This window comes from Mastacembelus armatus, chromosome 16, assembly GCF_900324485.2.
Source record: "Mastacembelus armatus chromosome 16, fMasArm1.2, whole genome shotgun sequence".
Taxonomy (NCBI): Eukaryota; Metazoa; Chordata; class Actinopteri; order Synbranchiformes; family Mastacembelidae; genus Mastacembelus; species Mastacembelus armatus.
This window is the reverse complement of record NC_046648.1, coordinates 11,319,823-11,340,973: the sequence shown is the minus strand read 5'-3', so window position 1 is coordinate 11,340,973 and position 21,151 is coordinate 11,319,823. Positions and strand designations below refer to the sequence as shown.

At 40.9% G+C, this 21,151-nt stretch overlaps 1 protein-coding gene across 1 annotated transcript; it reads left to right on the top strand.

Annotated features, from left to right (window-relative positions):
- The first annotated feature begins 217 nt into the window (after window positions 1-217).
- On the top strand, window positions 218-19,577 carry sim1a (SIM bHLH transcription factor 1a). The gene is made up of 11 exons (XM_026293785.1): window positions 218-393; window positions 4,569-4,651; window positions 5,780-5,869; window positions 5,963-6,071; window positions 6,181-6,266; window positions 6,852-7,051; window positions 7,228-7,334; window positions 8,794-8,941; window positions 12,680-12,845; window positions 17,597-18,008; window positions 18,278-19,577. Exons 1-11 carry the CDS (start codon window positions 219-221, stop codon window positions 18,994-18,996), a joined length of 2,295 nt encoding a protein of 764 aa, XP_026149570.1. The 5' UTR covers window position 218; the 3' UTR covers window positions 18,997-19,577.
- Window positions 19,578-21,151: the final 1,574 nt, after the last annotated feature.

Below are 21,151 nucleotides of genomic sequence, written 5' to 3'. Positions count from 1 at the left end.
ACAAACCCAGGAATTGGCCGCGTTCTGTTCGGAACACCTGGGGAATATGGGAAAGTGCAGCTGTGGGTTTTAGGCCGAGCAGTGGGACAACTCTGGTTCCGTGCGCGGAGACGTTGCGAGCTCCACAAAACAAACAAACAAAAAAAATGCTTTGAGACACCTGGACGGCGAGTGAGTGCAGCCGGGCCGGGTGGAAACGCACACACGGAGGAAAAGACATGAAGGAGAAATCGAAAAACGCTGCCCGGACTCGCCGGGAGAAGGAGAACAGTGAGTTTTATGAACTGGCCAAACTGTTGCCGCTGCCCTCCGCCATCACCTCCCAGCTGGATAAAGCCTCGATCATCCGGCTCACAACAAGCTACCTGAAAATGAGAATAGTGTTTCCTGACGGTAAGACTGGAGAGCTCACAGCAGCCAGACAAAGCCGGCACATTCAGGCGAAATGAATATTTAGCCAATCAGAAATTACAGTAACAGGCTATACACCAATATAACGGTCTAGGCCGATAAACACAATAATTTTACGCATCATAAACTCATATAATATCAATCTTTTGGGATCTGCTGGAATTGTTATTGGTACCGTGTCAGTGAGATGGGGGGGGGGGGGGGGACAAAATAATGCATTAATGCGTGATTTTTATGTTTTATTGTACTTTTTAATCAATTTTAAATGTTCAAATATTAACTTTTTTTAAATGTATGTATTTATTGCGGCCAATAATATTCTACGTAAATAACTTTGTGACCATGAACCCGAAAATTTAGCCGCTTCATGATAATCAGCTACGGTTCGTTTTCGATTAGACTATAATTCTGATCCCCGATTAAAAAAAAAGAAATCTTACAAATTTTTGTATCAACCTGTCACACAGGTCAGTGTGACAGGTTTCTTATTTGTATTTTGCATATATGGTCTTATCTCTAAGTAAAACCAAAACACCTCGGTGCACATGTTAAAGCTATATTCCCGATATGATAACAAAGTTAATTTGAACACTATCCTGCAGTTATGTGTTTTCTCTCGGGCCCCTGGCGGCCCCTGCCAGCAGATTGGTTATGATGAGGCACCATCCTCCGTGACTACTGCACAGCCAGCTGATATCAGTATGATTTGCACGTCTTCAACATATGGACCTCCTTGTAACAGTAAAACAGGCTGTGGTGCGTACAGGGAAGGAATAGTGACAAAGAACCTGAAAGGGAAAACACCAGGCAGCTAAATCTGCTGATGGTGATCATTTACATCACTGTTGTGGCATAGGCTGCTGCAAAATAAGAGCCATCATAGTACTGTTAACAGCATAGGGTTAATAATGCATGGTGTGCATCGTTATCTGATCTGCAGGAATATAGCACTGGCTCAAGCAGTGTCATGCATTCCTGATGCATTCAGGCACAATATGCTACTGTCCATGTCAGTGGATGTTTTTTTTTATGTTAAAAACCTGCTATGACATAAAAAAATGTTCTGATTAAGTATAACTGCAAAAGACACTAAAACAAAATCGTGAGAGTCATAGAAACAGCTTCAAACACGATGCAGAAGAAACCTCTCTGCATGAAATACTTCAGTGCAGCATCTGGATGGATTGGGCTGATGGAAAGGCTGTGGGCTCAGACAGCTCTGCTTTCCTTCAGGTCAGATATTGGGAGGATACTTTTGATGTTGAATCTCTTTGGTTGCATCTACGCTCCAAAATCCACTATGTAGCAGTGAGATATTCATGTTGGATAAGGCCACAGATGTAGCGCACATGTATTTTGCATGAATACCACCAAAACCAGTTATAAATTCTGCTCTGAGACTGTCTGGCACAGTTCTCAGTAATACCAGTCGTCTACACTCTGCATTTCTTGCATGGCTGGAAGATGTGTGGCTGTCACACTGGGCCGCTTCACATGTGCAGTAACAAACACATGCCTGTGAAGCTCTCAGAAGAATTTAAGAGAGAATGTGCTCGTGCAGACCACAGGGTTTTACTCCTTGGTCCCTTACAGGCGGTGCGGCCTTTTTCTCCATTAAATCACCTCTGCTGTTGAAAAGGCCAGAGCTCTTCACTCAGGCTCCTCCAAGGACCCCCACATACAGTACACTCCACCACAAGCCACGTCTGATGATTTAGCCGTCAGTGTCTGAGGAAGGTGGTTTTGCAGTAGAAAAGCTGAATGTGGTCTTGGATTTTTCTTGATTTTTCTGTGAGATGGGGAGGAGGGGTGTGCGGTGGGACCTTTGACTGTGGCCATGTTGTCCATCCTGGCTGAAATGACATCACATCCCGCACCACAAATATGTTGGGGAATTCTTTTCAACTCAAACCCTGACATCGATTTAAACAGAGCATTTGGATTAAATGTTTACGACAATGCATCTCTGCTGAAATCACTTACTTCTTTTGCCTAAGTGTGAATGTGCTGCTCATGTGCTCTCAGCAACATGTTCGCAGTCTCTCACTTATTGCTCTGTGTTCTAATGTGGCCATAACACAAAGCAACATTTTCATTTTGTATCCAAGTTAAAGTTACTGAATTGTCTGCTCTGCCATCCAAACATGGCTGAGCTGACCAGATTGTCACATTTCTCTTTAATAGGTCTCTACTAGATGTTTGTACTTATGAAGCTCTTCATTCTGTTATTTAAATGTCTACCAAAGAGATTTCTTGGCATTATGATTTTTTAAAAAATTTAATAAAATTATATTTTTTGCATAGAAACTCTATTTCCCAACCTGAAGGCTTACAGCAAGAGATGAGGCTAGATGAATTAATGGAATTATGCAATATTATGCATTTATTATTACCTTTTACTCTTGCTGTTTACTTTTTGTCAAATCTTCATCTTTTCAGACCTTTATATACTTTTTAAAAAAAAGTTTTTCTTTTTGTTTTTTTGGTTGAACTTATGGAAACTCATTACTACACTGTTGCTATAACACGTGAGGTCATGAACGAAATAATATTAATAATTACAATATTAATAACACGAAGAAGGAGAGGAATATCCTCCCATATCCTTTTTAAAGGGTAATGAAATAATAAACAATAGTTGTGTTTTAATAGTAAGTCTATGAGCTGCATGAGGACTTCCGCAAACTTTAGGAGGTTCGGTTCACTTTCTGTCTTCAAACAATGAAAGCTCTGCCCGTCCTCTATTAGCAGCTGAGCTTTGTGTTCGGCTGAGGTTTGTGTTTGAGCCAGTCCTTACCTGCAGCAGGTCAGGTGCGGCAGGCCTCTTCGCCGTGGCACACAGAGCAGCGCAGTAGCCAGCAGTAGCCTTCTAATACAATAATCAGCCTCTATAACAACAACAGCAATAATACTAATAATAAAAATAATAATAGTACCCGTCTCCGGAATAATAGTACCCATCACCACATGCCTGTTCTGTTCGCTCCAGTTCGATCACCTTCTGCGTGCTGCGATTTTTGCAGCTCTCTTCAAAAAATTGTAAATATTAGCCTAAGTTTTTATTTATTTATTTATTTATTTATTATGTAGGCTGAATAAATTATTTCCTGTTTTTCAGATGACCAGGGGGTTGCGCCTCACTAATTTTTCTAATAACAAAGCATTTTTTCTTCTAATTCTAATAATTCTAATAATAATAATGATAATAATAAATAATAATAATAATTATTATTATTATAACAACACCAATAATAATAATAATAAAAATAATATTTATTGCTATTATGATAGAGGGCCTCTGTGTATGTGTCGAGCGCATTGTTGAACGGCTGTTTCCCGGATCTTCCTTTAAACCACTGTTCTCATGGAGCTTGCCTGTCACTAAATAAAGTAATAAAATGCTTTATCTTTATTTATTTATCTTTGATATAAAGCGGGAGGGCCTCCCCATCAGTCGGGATGTGGCGCGCCGCTGTGATCCCGGCGCGGCGCCTGTTTATTCTGCAGAGTCCATTTGCATGTCAATGGGGAGACAGACTCCTGTTTGCTCTGTCCGCTGTGGCTCAGAGCCTCACGCCGGCGGAGCTGTTATTTTTACGGTTGTGAAAGATTTATGAAAATATTTTGGCAATCATCCGGATTCGATAAAAGTCCGTCCTGAGTCTATTTTGGGATGTGCTGTATTTTTAGAGCTGCAGGCTGCAGACCGTCAGACATTGTAAGAGTTTGGACCGGCCTGATGTTAGACTTGTGGTCAGTGCTGCAGTCATTATTGTAAAGCAGCAGGCCATATTTCTGTTTTCTGACCATACCATGCAGTTGCAGGCTGTGTGGAGCCTGGGCTACTCTTTCATTTGGTACTGAAGGATACAGAATAAAACCACTCAAATTAAACTCTATTTAACCATAAAGGCAGACATAAGTTTGTTTTTTTTTGTTGTTTTGTTTTATTTTTTTTTACCACGACTAAACCCCCTTCAGTTGTAGCAATAATTTGCCTACAATAAACAAACAGATGGTTTGTGGATTACAATTAGCAACGTTTCTTAACTGAGGTTTTAAATACGCAATTTTTGTTGTGTTTTCGTTGTAAAATAAGCCACTTTGTCTCCTGTTCACATCGTTTCCTGTGTGTATGGCTGTGATTTGTTTGCCAGGCCTCGGGGAATCCTGGGGTCATGTGAGTCGGAGCAGTTCTCTGGATGGAGTCAGTCAGGAATTAGGATCCCATCTCTTACAGGTACTTACTACTGTGCTTAGGAATATTCCCACTTTTAAAACAGTTGTGCCCTCTGAGGTTTGCCAATGCCTCAGTGTCATTTAAAATGCCCAGCAAATGTTCACCATATGATGAATTTGAATCATCCAGCTGCTTATGAAATGTTTTAAAAATCGCCTCAACAATATATTTATTATTTAGTTATTTTATTTTTACTTCAGTATGTAGTGTGGGTGTGTGGTTTATTGGCTGCCTCCTGCTGCCTTCATTTTTGTGCTTGAAGAGTGAAATGAGCTGAACACATTGTTGGTCACGCACGGATCCTCAGCCTGTAGCCCTGCACCTCCTCTCACCGTGGAGCAGAGCTGCGGGGCTACAGGCTGCCCAGAAACATTCACAGCTTGGCTAGTGCTGCTCAGCCAGACACAGGAGCACAGGGCTATAATCCTACACATCGTACAAGCCTTACTCTGGCCAGTGCTGGCCAAAGTGAAGCTTCTGGTGGCCACAAGTTAACAGAGAAGGCTTGCAGCTACAGGGTACAGCTGTGGAAATAAGCTGGTAAATAAGCACTTGATGTCTGTCGAGGTTGATTATTATCAGTAATATTCCTCTTCATTATTATTATTATTATTATTATTATTATTATTATTATTATTATTATTATTATTATTATTATTATTATTATTATTTCATATTCCAAATACTACCAATGTATGTCTATAATCTGATGTTACATTTTGCTACACTGAATGTGGTCTAATACTAATAATAGTAATAAATCCTATTATTAGCTCCACTTCCAATAGAACTGATTCAAAAAGCAGCACAAAAATATAGCTTGTAAAATGTTAAATGAACAGTTCTCTGAAACAATTTCTACAAAGGACTGTTGTATTAGACTGCATTAGTTTGAGCTACATGTTTCTAAAAAACAGCTGTTTAATCCACGTGCTCATTCAAAGCACAAGCTGCCTCGTATTTCCTGCCCTTCTTCACATCGTTATTTTTCACTCTGTTCAGAAATCAATCTGTCTGTTGCAATAGCAGTTTTGTGCAGTGATCTGCAGTTATACAGTACAACATATAGTGCAGACCTTGTCCAAAGAAATGTTAATACAATAAGACTATTTTGATTGTTTCTTTCAGACATTAGATGGCTTCATTTTTGTGGTTGCTCCCGACGGGAAAATTATGTACATATCAGAAACAGCATCAGTCCATTTGGGCCTGTCCCAGGTTGGTTTGACAAATTTGGCACGACCCTCCCACCAGTACTGTATGTCAGTGCCTGCTGTGCCACAGTTCTGAGCTGTATGTTCATTTCAACAGGTAGAGTTAACGGGAAACAGTATTTATGAATACATCCATCCAGAAGACCACGATGAAATGACAGCTGTTCTCACAGCACACCAGCCTTACCATACACACTCTGTTCAAGGTAAGTATGATTATATCCCAGGAATGTTAAGCTGTATATAGCCTGAACCTACCCAGTGTAAATAAATAACTCTTTTTAAAAAAATGGTATTTTTGTTTTTTCTCTGCAGAATATGAGATGGCTCGCTCCTTCTTCCTCAGAATGAAATGTGTTCTTGCCAAGAGAAATGCTGGTCTTACCTGTGGAGGCTACAAGGTAGTAGGGTGCTGCTCAATTGGCAAGAACTATCTTGTATGTTTTTACTTTAAGCTGACAAACTTGCACTTGTATTTATGGAAGGCTGGACTAGAGGTCTGGCTCTCTGCTGGAGTTTGTTACAGCCTGTAGAATAGGTATTATTATACATTTATTTTATTTTAGCCTCCTGCTGCCTTCATTCTTGTGCTTGAAGAGTGAAATGAGCTGAACACATTGTTATCGTTGTGGGGGTTGTGGGATCATCATAATCCATAGAGGTTATCTTCACCAAGCATGAATCTTCTTAGAAAATTCCCTGTCTTATTAGATTACATCCAATCTTGTGTTCACATTTTGTCCTGAAAGTGATGCTATAAAAAGCACAGTGGATGGAGTAAAATGGGAGGGGATTATTTTCTAGGGAAGAGTTAAATGCATTTCATGGGAACCTTTTTTTTTTTTTTTTTTTTTTTTATGGATATGTATCATTTTGATGTGTAATGCTAATGCTAACATTAGAGGCATGACAGCACACACAGCACAACTCAAACTCTAATGGTGAGATTTATACCTTCTTTATGTTTCTGGGAACTCTTGGTCCAGGTGATCCACTGCAGTGGCTACCTGAAGATTCGTCAGTATAGCCTGGATATGTCTCCATTTGATGGCTGCTATCAGAACGTTGGGCTGGTGGCTGTTGGTCACTCGCTGCCACCTAGCGCTGTCACTGAGATCAAGCTGCACAGCAACATGTTCATGTTCAGAGCCAGCCTGGACATGAAGCTCATCTTCCTTGACTCACGGTATGTCCTGTTTTTATGCATGTGAAGTATGCATCTGTGCGTTTGAATTCGTCCACATATCTGCATGTTACGTATTTTGTTTTGTGGTTTTGTATGTAAGTGGCTGCATGTGTAAATGCAGGAAGGCTTCATGACTCTTGGGAATGTATGTGTACATCTGTGTGTGTGTTGCTCAGGGTTGCAGAGCTGACAGGCTATGAGCCTCAAGATCTAATAGAGAAGACTCTCTATCATCACGTCCACAGCTGTGACTCCTTCCACCTACGATGTGCTCATCACTTGTGTGAGTTAGGTTTGTTTTACTTTCCTACAAATTCTCCACACCCACACACATACATTTGTACGGGTATATTTCTGAGGACACTCATTAACATTATACACTCCAATGCCCCTTAGGGCAGAGACATACCAAGCTGACAGTGAAGAACTCGCAGCATCGAAGGCCATGTGTTGTGCTGCCAAATGACGTCTCAGTCTGGGCCAAAAAGTGGCACCACCAGTCACCACAGACGAATTATCGCTTCTTCTTGTTAAGATTATGTCTGACAAGAAGCTGCAAATGGCACTGCCGTGGTAAACCCTTTTGTTTGTGAAAAAAAAAAAAAAAAAAAAAAAGGCAGAGACAAGAAATGAGGAGAAACTGTTCCAAATATGTGAAATCCTAGATATGACTCTAAGCTGAACAGCCAGTCAGAGTAGTCTCTGTCACCAACACATCAGCCTTTGATTCTACATGTGGAATGGCTGACAAGATGCTGATGGTGGTTACACTAGTACCAATACGGCAAAGACTAGGGTGACAGACGTTAACCGATGGCCCAACACTGACCAGTAGCCAACACTCCAACCTTAACCATTTCAGCTGAACACCTAGCCCCAACTCTTTCCCTGAACCTAATTCTACCTGTATACTATATACTAAAAGCACATCTGAACAGTCCTTTGAAGATGTCAGTAAGTGAGGATGGGTCAAAATGTCCCCACTTTCTCAAAACACTGTCACGCTGTATGAAGCTCAAATTGGTCCTCACTATGAATAACACTGTCCTACAAATTTTGAGAGATTGGTGCTGGTTGGCTAAAGTTTTCAAAATATTTCACGCTAAAGATTTAGAATTACTGCATCTATACACAGGCGAGTATATTTGTCTACAATTATATATCAATATATCAATAAAAATTTATAATGGTTTGAGATTTAGCTACTTTTAATTTTGAGGCTTTCTCCTTGTAGACCAGTGTAGCTATACAAGTATACACAAACACATACGCAAGTCCTTTTTCATACAGGCACCAAACTGCCTTTCTGTTGACCCTTTTTCAATGTGACTCTTTTGATTTGCATTAAACTGAAATAGGCCACCAAGCCTCTGCCCCTCTGTTCATTTTAAACAGCTGCTGGGAACCTGGTGCTGGAGGCGTGATGACGTCTAATGTCATCAACCCCCCACTCCATCATGTTCTATTTATAGAAGGGTGTGGGGCAAAATTGACACAGCAAAATACTACCTCAGGTGGCGGCATTTTGGAAGGTCAACAGTGACCCCCCCCACCCTCACACTAGTACTGTGCCTTTTATACAGATAAATACATCAGGCTGTTATTATTTTTTCTCACGTTCTGTAATGCTGTGCTACACAGTTTTCCACCATCCGAACTGTATGATTGAAATAATCTTTGCTAAAATTGTTCCCTACAGTGATATTTTGCTTTTATTTCTCTCCCCTCTCTTTGTTTCATAGTGCTGGTAAAAGGTCAGGTCACCACTAAGTATTACCGTTTCTTGGCCAAGCATGGTGGCTGGGTCTGGGTTCAGAGTTACGCAACCATTGTGCACAACAGCCGCTCATCACGACCTCACTGCATAGTCAGTGTCAATTATGTTCTCACGTGAGTATCTGTCCCTGTTGCTGCTACAATTATGTTTAAGAAATTTGACCACAGTAAGAGCTTTACTTACATAGTGTTTTATTTATGTCTTTTTAGTGCTGCACTTATTTTCCAAGTAATCACAGTGTAGTAGGACTATGGCATGTTTTCTCTTTTCTGTAGTTTCAGTAACTGTAGGTTGCTGTTTGCTTCAGCTGGCTGCCGGTGTGTGATACTCTACAGACAGCTGTCTCGTCAGTGAAAAGCTAATTGGGCAGATTTGTTGGCACACACAGCTGTGATTCATGTAGGACGTAGGATTTGATTTATTACAATAATTCAACAAATCGATTTTTTTGTTTTTGTTTTTGCACAAAAATGTGTAGTTTGTAGTTTCAGTCCCTCCCTGCTGGCTAGCTTATGCTAGTCATCAGCTGCTTGTAAACAAACTGAGGTCTTGTCAGGAAACACAGACCAGTTGAGATAAATACATTTTTCACCCCAGTGCAACAAATTTAACTTATCATACAGCAGTAGCTTAGTCTAACACTGAAAAAGCTGTCTTCAACGAATCCATTGTGACATTTGCTAAAAACTACAGTGACCAGGTATTTTAGAAAATTTCTGAGACCATTTGAAGGCTTAGACTGAAACTAGATACATATATCTGAGCAATTTTTAAAAATTATTTACTTATTAGGAATCACTGGGCTTGAGGATGAACACCACAGACAGTGTAGGAATGTTAGAAAACACCAACCTCAGACTAAAAAAAATGTTGGTTTAGGTCTTTATATGGGATTTGATCACAACAATCTAGAAATCTTTTTCCAACTTTAACACCAATGTTTGAATCATGCCCAGTGTAGACAATCTGGGACATCCCATATGAAAATAACTATAAATGTCTGATGAATCCTATGCCGTTCCAAAAATTGACGGCTGGCTGGAAGATTACTGATGTAACACCCACTGATCATTCTGTCAGCCTGATCTAACAGTAACTTATTGACTCATTTGAGAAATGCAAATGGGTTGGTCGTTTATGGATCTATAGTGGTATATAACATAGGGATTTGTAGACACCTGGCAGGTGTCAGTTAGAGGAATTTGTGTTGTATGAACACAGTGCCTGGTGGCTCTAAGGCAGAGAGGGCTGACTTGGATCTCTGATGTTTTGTCATTCTCTGCTTTGATAAGATAATGAGTATTAGTACTAGAGATTCACATCAACCGCTGCTATGAAGCAATTATCTGGAGGTTAATTAGAAATATGGCATCTGTTTGTTGAAGCCTGTAGAATCTGGCAATGAAGTAAGTTTGTCAAGTCATATTTGATGTTCTTTCATCTTCACTGTAGGAAGACTTAGAAATAAAGGAAATGACAAGTGATTATGATTATAGTGCCTTTTAGGAAAACCAGAACTTTGCTGCTTTTTCTACAGTAAAGGGTAGTAGATGTTTCTGTTCTATCTCCATATCATCTCTCCTGCATGCCAGGTATGTTAGTTATGTCTGAGCCCTTTCTTACAAAGTTTGCAAAGCGTGCTCATATGTTGGTCATTACCTGTGGAGGCCTCTCTGTGGAGGCCTCGCTGTGGCGGCGTCAGTCATTTGGTAGAGTTTATCTAAGAACGGCAGCTTTGCCTGCAGAGTATACAAACACAGACAGGAACAGAAGTCTGACTGGACTAGGACTGACTTTTGCTGGGCCTTTGTCCTTCACAAATTGTTAATCCTGCACTAAAATCATTATTACAAGCTGCTACTTTTCACTTTCTTCCAAAAAAGTCAAACTATAATCATGGTACCCTTATTAGTAAGTGATAATTTACAATTGCAAATTTACTTGTCTATAATCCCATTATTTTATTACCCCCCTGTGCATATTTCACAGATGTCCAAGTGTGCATGTGAAGGAATACGGCTATAACCCCCCCTCTTGCGCATTAAGCAGTGCGGCTAGATGCATTCAGGGCAGAGAACAGCTTGACACACATTTCCTCTACCTCCTACATCAAATCCATAACAGCTTTGTGTTTATGGCCTTTTAATTGGTAGACTGTAAACATGATGAGTGTTTACAGGGTGTGAGGGGAGAAAAGCCTTTTCTCCGTCCCAGTCTCGTTATTCTGCTTTTGTCAGTGTTTTGGAGATGCTGCAGAGATTAAGCTGCAGTGACAGTGGAAATGAGACTGCTGCTTTCTGTGTAATACATGGGGCAAAAGACAGACAGCTGCAGATAGGCTATTGTGGAGTACTATTATCTGGCCCAGAGGTGCCTTGCCCAATAGCTTTTGTATATACAGCCACGGATAACACAGGTGATAAGAGCACTTCACCTGCACGTGAACTGCCACTGTGTGTTCAGCTCTGATAACCTCTGCACCTCCTGTCCCGGGTCTGTGGACCTGCCACTGCTACAGCAGCCTGACAGATATTTAGCCATCCTTTAAATAAAGGCATGTCTGTTTCAAAATCACATAACCACATGTTTTATTGGTTGGCCAATAAAACACTGCACTGTCTGTTTAAACAGACAAACAAACTTATGCATACTCTCCAACCCTTTCCGACCTGATATGTATATATATCAAACATATATCAACTAACATATATTCGGCATATAGCATGTTCCCCAATTACTAGGCCATCAGATTTCCTGGAATTATATATGTATATTTTATGTTTCGCTTATCTAAGTATTTTTTTGTGCCCTACTACTTGATAATTTTATCTACGTATTCAAATGTAAAAATGGGAACTGCTTGCAATGCAATATCAGTATAAATTGTAATGCAAAGGATGGTTTACATGAACAGTATTTTAGAGATGCTAGACATTCACTGACTCCAGCTTATGCACTGTAAGGCGTTGTTGCTTTTCCTTGTGTTATACAATAATGAATATAAAATATATGTGCAGTTGACTCGTCAATCAGTAACTTGCTAGACTCTAGCTGCAGCCAACCTGTTATATGTCAGCCAGCTGTTGTAACTACGAGCCATCGCTGATGCATTCAGCTGAAGGTCACCAATTACACTGACCATGTGTTGATCTGCTGTTGGTTACAGAACATTATGTGCCTCTATTCAGAAAAACACTAATAGTTAGAGTAGCAGTACTCAAATGTGATATATTGATAATGTTGTATTTTTAAGACCACCATATGGACAATGGATCACTATTTATCTTAAATAAACTCTGTCCAGGAATTTTGATTTATCTTCCATTTTGAGATCCATAGAACACTTTAGCAAGAAATCAATTCCCATTTCCCATTGGTAAGACATCCATGCTTCTCCTGTGGGCCTGATTTAGCCAGACATAGCCTTTAATCTCCCAGTGTATTTGACTGGACAGCTTTCCCTTTGTAGAGTATTTGTTGAAGGCCTTGCTGCAATCCTTCTGGTAAAACAAGCATCCCAACAGCCGCTACAGCCCTCCTAGCACAACCCCACCCCTCCCAAAATTCCTGCTCACACATACAGAAACACAAACACACATCTCTGCATGCTAGCTCTCTCAGCACCTTGGTGAGCCACTAATTGCTAACCAGATGTTAATAGGTTTTTGCACCCAGAGAAAATCCATATACACTGGTACATACGAGCAGTTTGAGTTCTGTAATAAACAACCTTTCCAGCAGAATGCAATCTCTTCCTGTGCAATTATAGACCATATTAAATGTATGATATGCAAATACAAAACATTAGCAATATTGCTGTGATCGTATGAAATTACTGCTTGTGTCAACAGGGAGACAGAGTATAAAGGCCTCCAGCTTTCTCTCGACCAGGCAACATCCAAGGCCCCCTTCCCCTACAGCAGCAACACCACCAGCAGCCTCACAGACAACTGCAGAACTCCTAAGAGCCGAGTGTCCCGGCCCAAAACCAAAGCTAGACTCTCACCGTACACACAGGTGAGGATTTCATGTCTTACTGGACTATCATTAAGCTTCAAGCCAGACATATGTTGTGATGCTTACATGTGAAAGCACAGTACATTGGTCTCAGGTCAGCTTTACATTTGGGGCCCTGAAGTTAAAACCTTCATGTTGTAACATGTGCTCATTAAGGTATGACACTGTTTTGCATTAGATTAGGTTCATTTTTAAAGGAACTTACAGTGCGCTCATGGATCAGGTACCGTTGCATTGGACAATTGCAATTGGTTACTACATGGCGATTGCCCATGATTTCAGGTATGATAACATAGTATGACCTGGAAAAACTGGAGCTTTTGGATGTGTCTGTTACCTGTGTTCCATATTGAGTAAGAATTTTACTTTGTTTTTCCTTCCATATAAGCTTGGCTTAACATGGGCCAAGAGAGCCCAAGTAGCCTGATGGTAGTTGTACATGCCACATACCTGCAATGTTCACATTTCTGCTTCCTGTTGGGCACCTTTGTTGCCTGTCTCATGAATCTCTTGCTTTGCTCGGTAACAATAAAAGGAACACAAAAATGAAAAAATATTTTAATGTTAATAAAGTAAAACAGGAGTAAATAAACCCTAATAGTGCATGCAGAAGTGGTTACTTTATTCCAAGATAACACTCACTGCCACACACTAGGAGATTACACTGAAAAAAAGGTCCACAGACCATTTTCATTACAAAAATGATTTATTGACAGGTGTCTTTTTTGTGATTTTCATTTTGCTCTCTGTTCTACAGCTATTACAGTTTTATTATTCTGCACATTACAGTAAAAAGTGTTTCTGGGCCAAATTTTGTTAATTTCTAGTGCTGTCACTATGCCAAACTTGTTGCGGCCTACCTATGTAATATACCATATTTTCCAGACTATAAATTGCACTGGTTTTTTTAGTACTCTGTGACTTGTATACGAAGCGAGTTATATGTGTTAATTTACTGTCATTTTGTCCAGTAGTCACTAGCATTAGATGGCACTCTTGACTAAGGTGAAGATGACGTACTGCCGAAAAAGCATAAACAATTAATTTCATGCTAAACGATAACTCTAGTGTAACACAAGTGAAAATGTCACCCAAAAGAAAGAACTATACAGAAAATTTCAAAGTGCAGGTAATAAAGTCTGCAGCTGAAACACAGTTTGGAGTGAGTGTTGGCATTCAGGCAACCTGAGAGACGAGGAGGACATGCTGCCTCACCCCCACCCTGATGTTGGTGCAGTTGTTTATAGCAAAACAAAATATAGTACCAGCCCTTTTTCATGTGCACACTTACATAAAAAAGCTTCCTTATAAAACATATATATATATATATATATATATATATATATATATACAGTATCTCAGAAGTGAGTACACCCCTCACATTTTTGTAAATAGTTTATCATATCTTTTCATGTGACACTTTTCAAGAAATGACACTTTGCTATAATGTAAAGTAGTGAGTGTACAGCTTGTATAACAGTGTAAATTTGCTGTCCCCTCAAAATAACTCAACACACAGCCATTAATGTCTAAACCGCTGGCAACAAAAGTGAATAGACCCCTAAGTGAAAATGTCCAAATTGGGCCCAATTAGACATTTTCCCTCCCCGGTGTCATGTGACTCGTTGGTGTTACAAGGTCTCAGGTGTGAATGGGGAGCAGGTGTGTTAAATTTGGTGTTATTGCTCTCAGTCTCATACTGGTCACTGGAAGTTCAACATGGCACCTCATGGCAGAGAACTCTCAGAGGATCTGAAAAAAAGAATTGTTGCTCTACATAAAGATGGCCTAGGCTATAAGAAGATTGCCAAGACCCAGAAACTGAGCTGCAGCACGGTGGCCCAGCGGTTTAACAGGACAGGTTCCACTCAGAACAGGCCTCACCATAGTTGACCAAAGAAGTTGAGTGCACGTGCTCAGCGTCATATCCAGAGGTTGTCTTTGGGAAATAGACGTATGAGTGCTGCCAGCATTACTGCAGAAGTTCAAGGGGTGGGGGGGTCAGCCTGTCAGTGCTCAGACCATACGCTGCACACTGCATCAAATTGGTCTGCATGGCTGTCGTTCCAGAAAGAAGCCTCTTCTAAAGATGATGCACAAGAAAGCCCGCAAACAGTTTGCTGAAGACAAGCAGACTAAGGACATGGATTACTGGAACCGTGTCCTGTGGTCTGATGAGACCAAGATAAACTTATTTGGTTCAGATGGTGTCAAGAGTGTCTGGCGACAACCAGGTGAGGAGTGTAAAGAAAAGTGTCTTGCCTACAGTCAAGCATGGTGGGTGGGAGTGTCATGGTCTGGGGCTGCATGAGTGCTGCCGGCACTGGGGAGCTACAGTTCATTGAGGGAACCATGAATGAATGTACTGTGACATACTGAAACAGAGCATGATCCCCTCCCTTCGGAGACTGGGCCACAGGGCAGTATTCCAGCATGATAACGACCCCAAACACACCTCCAAGATGACCACTGCCTTGCTAAAGAAGCTGAGGGTAAAGGTGATGGACTGGCCAAGCATGTCTCCAGACCTAAACCCTATTGAGCATCTGTGGGGCATCCTCAAACGGAAGGTGGAGGAGTGCAAGGTCTCTAACATCCACCAGCTCTGTGATGTCATCATGGAGGAGTGGAAGAGTATTCCAGTGGCAACCTGTGAAGCTCTGGTGAACTCCATGCCCAAGAGGGTCATGGGTTTAGACATTAATGGCTGTGTGTTGAGTTATTTTCAGGGGCCAGCAAATTTATACTGTTATACAAGCTGTACACCCACTACTTTACATTGTAGCAAAGTGTCATTTCTTCAGTGTTGTCACATGAAAAGATATAATAAATTATTTACAAAAATGTGAGGGGTGTACTCACTTCTGTATACAGTGGGTACGGAAAGTATTCAGACCCCTTTAAATTTTTCAATTTTTGAGTCACTGCAGCTATTTGCCAAAATCAAAAAAGTTCATTTTATTTCTCATTAATGTACACTCAGCACCCCATCTTGACAGAAAAAAACATAAATGTAGAAATTTTTGCAAATTTATTAAAAAAGAAAAACTGAAATATCACATGGTTATAAGTATTCAGACCCTTTGCAGTTTCTTCTGATCCTCCTTGAGATGGTTCTGCTCCTTCATTGGAGTCCAGCTGTGTTTAATTAAACTGATTGGACTTGATTAGGAAAGGCACACACCTTTCTATATAAGACCTTACAGCTCACAGTGCATGCCAGAGCAAATGAGAATCATGAGGTTGAAGGAACTGCCCAAGGAGCTCAGAGACAAAGTTGTGGCAAGGAACAGATCTGGCCAAGGTTACAAAAGAATGTCTGCAGTACTCAAGGTTCCTAAGAGCACAGTGGCCTCCATAATCCTCAAATGGAAAAAGTTTGGAACGACCAGAACTCTTCCTAGACCTGGCCGTCCAGCCAAACTGAGCAATCGTGGGAGAAGAGCCTTGGTGAGAGAGGTAAAGAAGAACCCAAAGATCACTGTGGCTGAGCTCCAGAGATGCAGTAGGGAGATGGGAGAAAGTTCCACAAAGTCAACTATCACTGCAGCCCTCCACCAGTCGGGGCTTTATGGCAGAGTGGCCCGACGGAAGCCTCTCCTCAGTGCAAGACACATGAAAGCCTGCATAGAGGTGGCCAAAAAACACATGAAGGACTCCGAGACTATGAGAAATAAGATTCTCTGGTCTGATAAGATTGAACTTTTCAGCATTAATTCTAAGCGGTATGTGTGGAGAAAACCAGGCACTGCTCATCACCTGCCCAATACAATCCCTACAGTGAAACATGGTGGTGGGAGCATCATGTTGTGGGGGTGTTTTTCAGCTGCAGGGAGAGGACGACTGGTTGCACTTCAAGGAAAGATGAATGTGGCCAAGTACAGAGATATCTTGGAAGAAAACCTCTTCCAGAGTGCTCTGGACCTCAGACTGGGCCGAAGGTTCACCTTTCAACAGAACAATGACCCTAAGCACACAGCTAAAATAACAAAGGAGTGGCTTTGGAAAAACTCTGTGACCGTTCTTGACTGGCCCAGCCAGAGCCCTGACCTAAACCCAATTGAGCATCTCTGGAGAGACCTGAAAATGGCTGTCCACCAACGTTCACCATCCAACCTGAAAGAACTGGAGAGGATCTGCAATGAAGAATGGCAGAGGATCCCCAAATCCAGGTGTGAAAAACTTGTTGCATTATTCCCAAGAAGACTCATGGCTGTACTAGCTCAAAAGGGTGCTTCTACTCAATACTGAGCACAGGGTCTGAATACTTATGACCATGTGATATTTCAGTTTTTCATTTTTAATAAATTTGCAAAAATTTCTACATTTCTGTTTTTTTTCTGTCAAGATGGGGTGCTGAGTGTACATTAATGAGAAATAAAATGAACTTTTTTGATTTTGGCAAATGGCTGCAATGACACAAAGAGTGAAAAATTTAAAGGGGTCTGAATACTTTCCGTACCCACTGTATATGTATACATATCTATGTATATATGTGTGTGTGTTTTTCTGTTCAATAAGGCTGTCTTTGTGACTAATATTGCTGTCTGACTTTAAGTCCATAAAATACGGTAGTTTACCTGTATATAATTTGTAATCCAGATTGGTAATTCATTTTTGCTCATTTTAAAATATATTGTTTGATGAATAGTGCTGCCTAGTAGAAGAAGAGGTAGAAATAGTAATAAAATACTAGCACTTATATTCTACTCTATCTCTTTCCTCCCACCTACCCATGTTTCTCAATGCAGTATCCTAGTTTCCAGACAGAGCGGTCAGAGTCTGACCAGGACAGTCCGTGGGGCAGCAGCCCACTCACTGACTCAGCCTCCCCTCAGCTGCTGGATCAGAGTGAAGGGGCGGATGCCTCCTGTGTGTACAGGCAGTTCACTGACCCTCGTGCACTCTGCTACAGCCTGTCTGAAGAGCAGTATCACACCACCAGCAACAGCCACACTCATTTCCACACATATGATCAAGGTCAGAGTTGTGAGCGGAGTCGTTGTGAGGCAGGGCGATATTTTCTAGGAGCACCACCACGCAGCAGGACCACATGGTGGGATAGCACCAGGTCCATCCTTCCATTGAGCAAGAGCTCCTTGGAGAACCGCGAGGGATTTGATAGCAGCATGCCACACATCACAACCATCCACAGCTACCATGGTGAGGACAAAGACCTGGGCCAAGCCCACTGTAAAAACTAGACTGTATGGGTTGTTGACAGCTTAATAATTTTAGACTGAACATGCTGACAGAGAGTACTCTGTTGTGCTATGTGACTAGCATCAAGCTTGTTTTCATTTGTTGATAAAACTAAATCCTGTAGGATTAGCAAGAACTCAAGACTCCACGAGCAACCTGCTACTGAGATCAATATTAATTCTTGCTAATATTTTCACAGTGCTGACTGTTTTCACTCTATGCTCCTGTAGGCCGGGGCCACTGGGATGAAGACAGTGTGGTCAGCTCTCCAGATGGTGGCTCAGCCAGTGACTCAGGGGATCGGTACCGAGCTGACCGCTACCGCTGCAGCCCACAGGAACCCAGCAAGATTGAAACGCTGATTCAAGCCACACATCAAATGATCAAGGAAGAAGAAAGTCGACTTCAGTTTCGCAAGGGCCCTCCAGATGCTCCACTAGGACCGGCCAATGGACTGCCTAAAGGTCTTGGTCCATGCTTCACTCCTGACTATACTCAAGGGCCTTTTCCACTACAGACCATGACGTGTCGAGGTTTGAGCCAGGTGATCAGCCCTGCAAATAGCCCCACTCCCCTATCCAGGCTTAGTAGTCCAGGGTCTGAGCGCCTCCAGAAGCCCAAAGACTACCTTCAGTCAGACTTGTCTTCCCTATCTTTGCCATTACATCACCCATTTGGTCGACCAGGCCCGTGCTCGGCTTCCCCCACTCCTGCCCCAGCTCTTTACCCAACCCACACCCACCCACGCTCCTACTTGGACAAGCATACAGCCTACTCCCTGACAGGCTACACTCTGGAGCACCTCTATGACTCGGAGAGCATCCGGGGCTATTGCACCTCTGCCAGCACTGGCCCCACCCATTATGATATAACCCCACACCTCCGCATACCAGCAGAGCAGAATGGTGGGCACAAAGGCACCTCTGTCATTATCACCAATGGCAGCTAATACTCATCTAACATACAGGACAACAGCAGTCACACAGCCTGACCTAGTTAGGTTCATTACAATACTGAGCCTTTTTCATTCTGGAATTTGTTTGGTTTTCCATCATACTGATAATTTCTGATCAAAATCTTTGTTGCTTAATCTTGGAGAGCAATGCCACCTCAAACTTCAGCATTAATTTGTGTGTGCAAAAGAACGTTAATCAATGTGTGTTTCCCAGAATGGATACTATGTTAATGATTTCAAGAAGAAACAACAATCTCGCAAAAATATAGTAATGCCTCTAATTTTGTTAATATTGCAGTTTTTCCTATAAGAATGACTCTTTGTTACTGTTATGAATTTCTTTGTTTTGAATCAGATACAAACATTTAGAATCTATCTCAAGTAGACCCACTTTTAGATAAATTTTCCATAAAGTGAGACAACTGAGAAACCTCAACTTGATGTGAATTGACCCGAAGAAAATTAAACCCATCCAAAACATTATTGACTGAAATACAGAGAGAAGCAGGAGAAACACATTCGACGCATTAATCCCGTTAAGCAATCCTGGTCAAAAAACAGGATTTAGGGATTGCTGGTGGCAAGTCTGCTTAGAACCACTTTGGCACTGAGACATATTTACATTCAGACCTCAGTTGCACTGTAATATTACATAACACCACTCTATCTGATAGTCTGGACTCCAAGCTGATTTGAAATGCAACTTGGTTGTAGTTATCATTAACCAATTAAAGCCACGAGGACTCTCTGTCATTGGTTATTTTGTTCTTTCTCGTGAAGCAGAAATGTGTCAGGGTAGTTGGCAGTACATGCACAGTGCTCATCTGATCTCATCTGATCCCTACACAGACATTGCTCAAATAACTAACACCTGACCTCCTCTTTTATGCCCCCTGTCATTCCTATGACTAAGGTCCTAAGGAAGCCCCTGTCTTTTGAATGTTCACATATTGAGCGTTGGAGTATTTGCTATTCATTTGACCAGCATATCTTAGTGTTTGCTAACACAGCTGTCAGGCACCAGGAAAATTAAAAGGAAAGCAAAAGTTTCCCACAGTAGTTCACTATTCTTCTTTCTGATTATAGATTGAGTGTTGATATGTTTACTTTTTTTGGTAAGTAAGTAAGACATAAAAGAAGTAACATGTTTTGATGAAAATCAATCAGTATGATGGAAAAAGAATGGAAAACAGGGCTGGATATAAAATGGTTAGAGTTCTGTTTTAACATGCACCATGGTGTCTGTCTCTCTTCCAGGCATATACTCATCTGTTCCATTACTCTTAGTTTTACTGAGCTTCGTAACCTATTGCACTATAAGAGAGGGAGATTTTGTGAAGAGTTCTCTTTCTTTTTCAATGCATTTGGATGGGTGTGGTGCACTTTGCAATGATGCAAATAAAACTTACAGTACAGGTCGTCCCTGAAGTAAAGAGTATGTTGTATCAAACTTCACAGACTAATATGCAAAACCATTGTTCTACATGTTTTATTTTTTCTCACTTTTGTTATCTGGCATGAAGGTAAATACAAAAAGAAAAAGGCAGATACATTCATGACTGTCATGGGTACAGCATCATTTTAATTGTAAAGTGTGAACAGTGGATACTGAATGGATTGTTGGACATACTTCAATTGGGGACACAGGATAAAGGATGTTGTTTTAATACATGTTGACTAATCATGGTGGAGGGAAAATAATTAATGGATAAAATAATGAAACAGCTTGATACTCAACATCATAAGTGTCTGTACCAGAAGCAAAAATATCATCCAAGGAAATGGCAGATGATGGGAAAAATGTTTCCCATCTCAGTGTCTGTAGTAATCATGTCAGTTTGACATGACTGGAATGCTATGTAAGGCAGCTTAATAGCATTCTTTTTGACAGATCATTGAAGCCTCTGTTAAGTATTATGTGGGCATGTTTGTACAACCAGATTCAAGATTTCTCTTACATTTTCTTATTTTCTCTTTGATCCTTAGATGAACCTATATTTATACAAGTTTGGATTTTTTTTTTTCTCTTGTTTTGTCAAAGCCTAAAATGTGCTCCACCTCCAAAGTTATTTATGGTATATTGTAAATATGCTCAGAAAAGAAAATCTCATCACATTTAAGCACATAGGCAAAAACTGTATTTATTGAA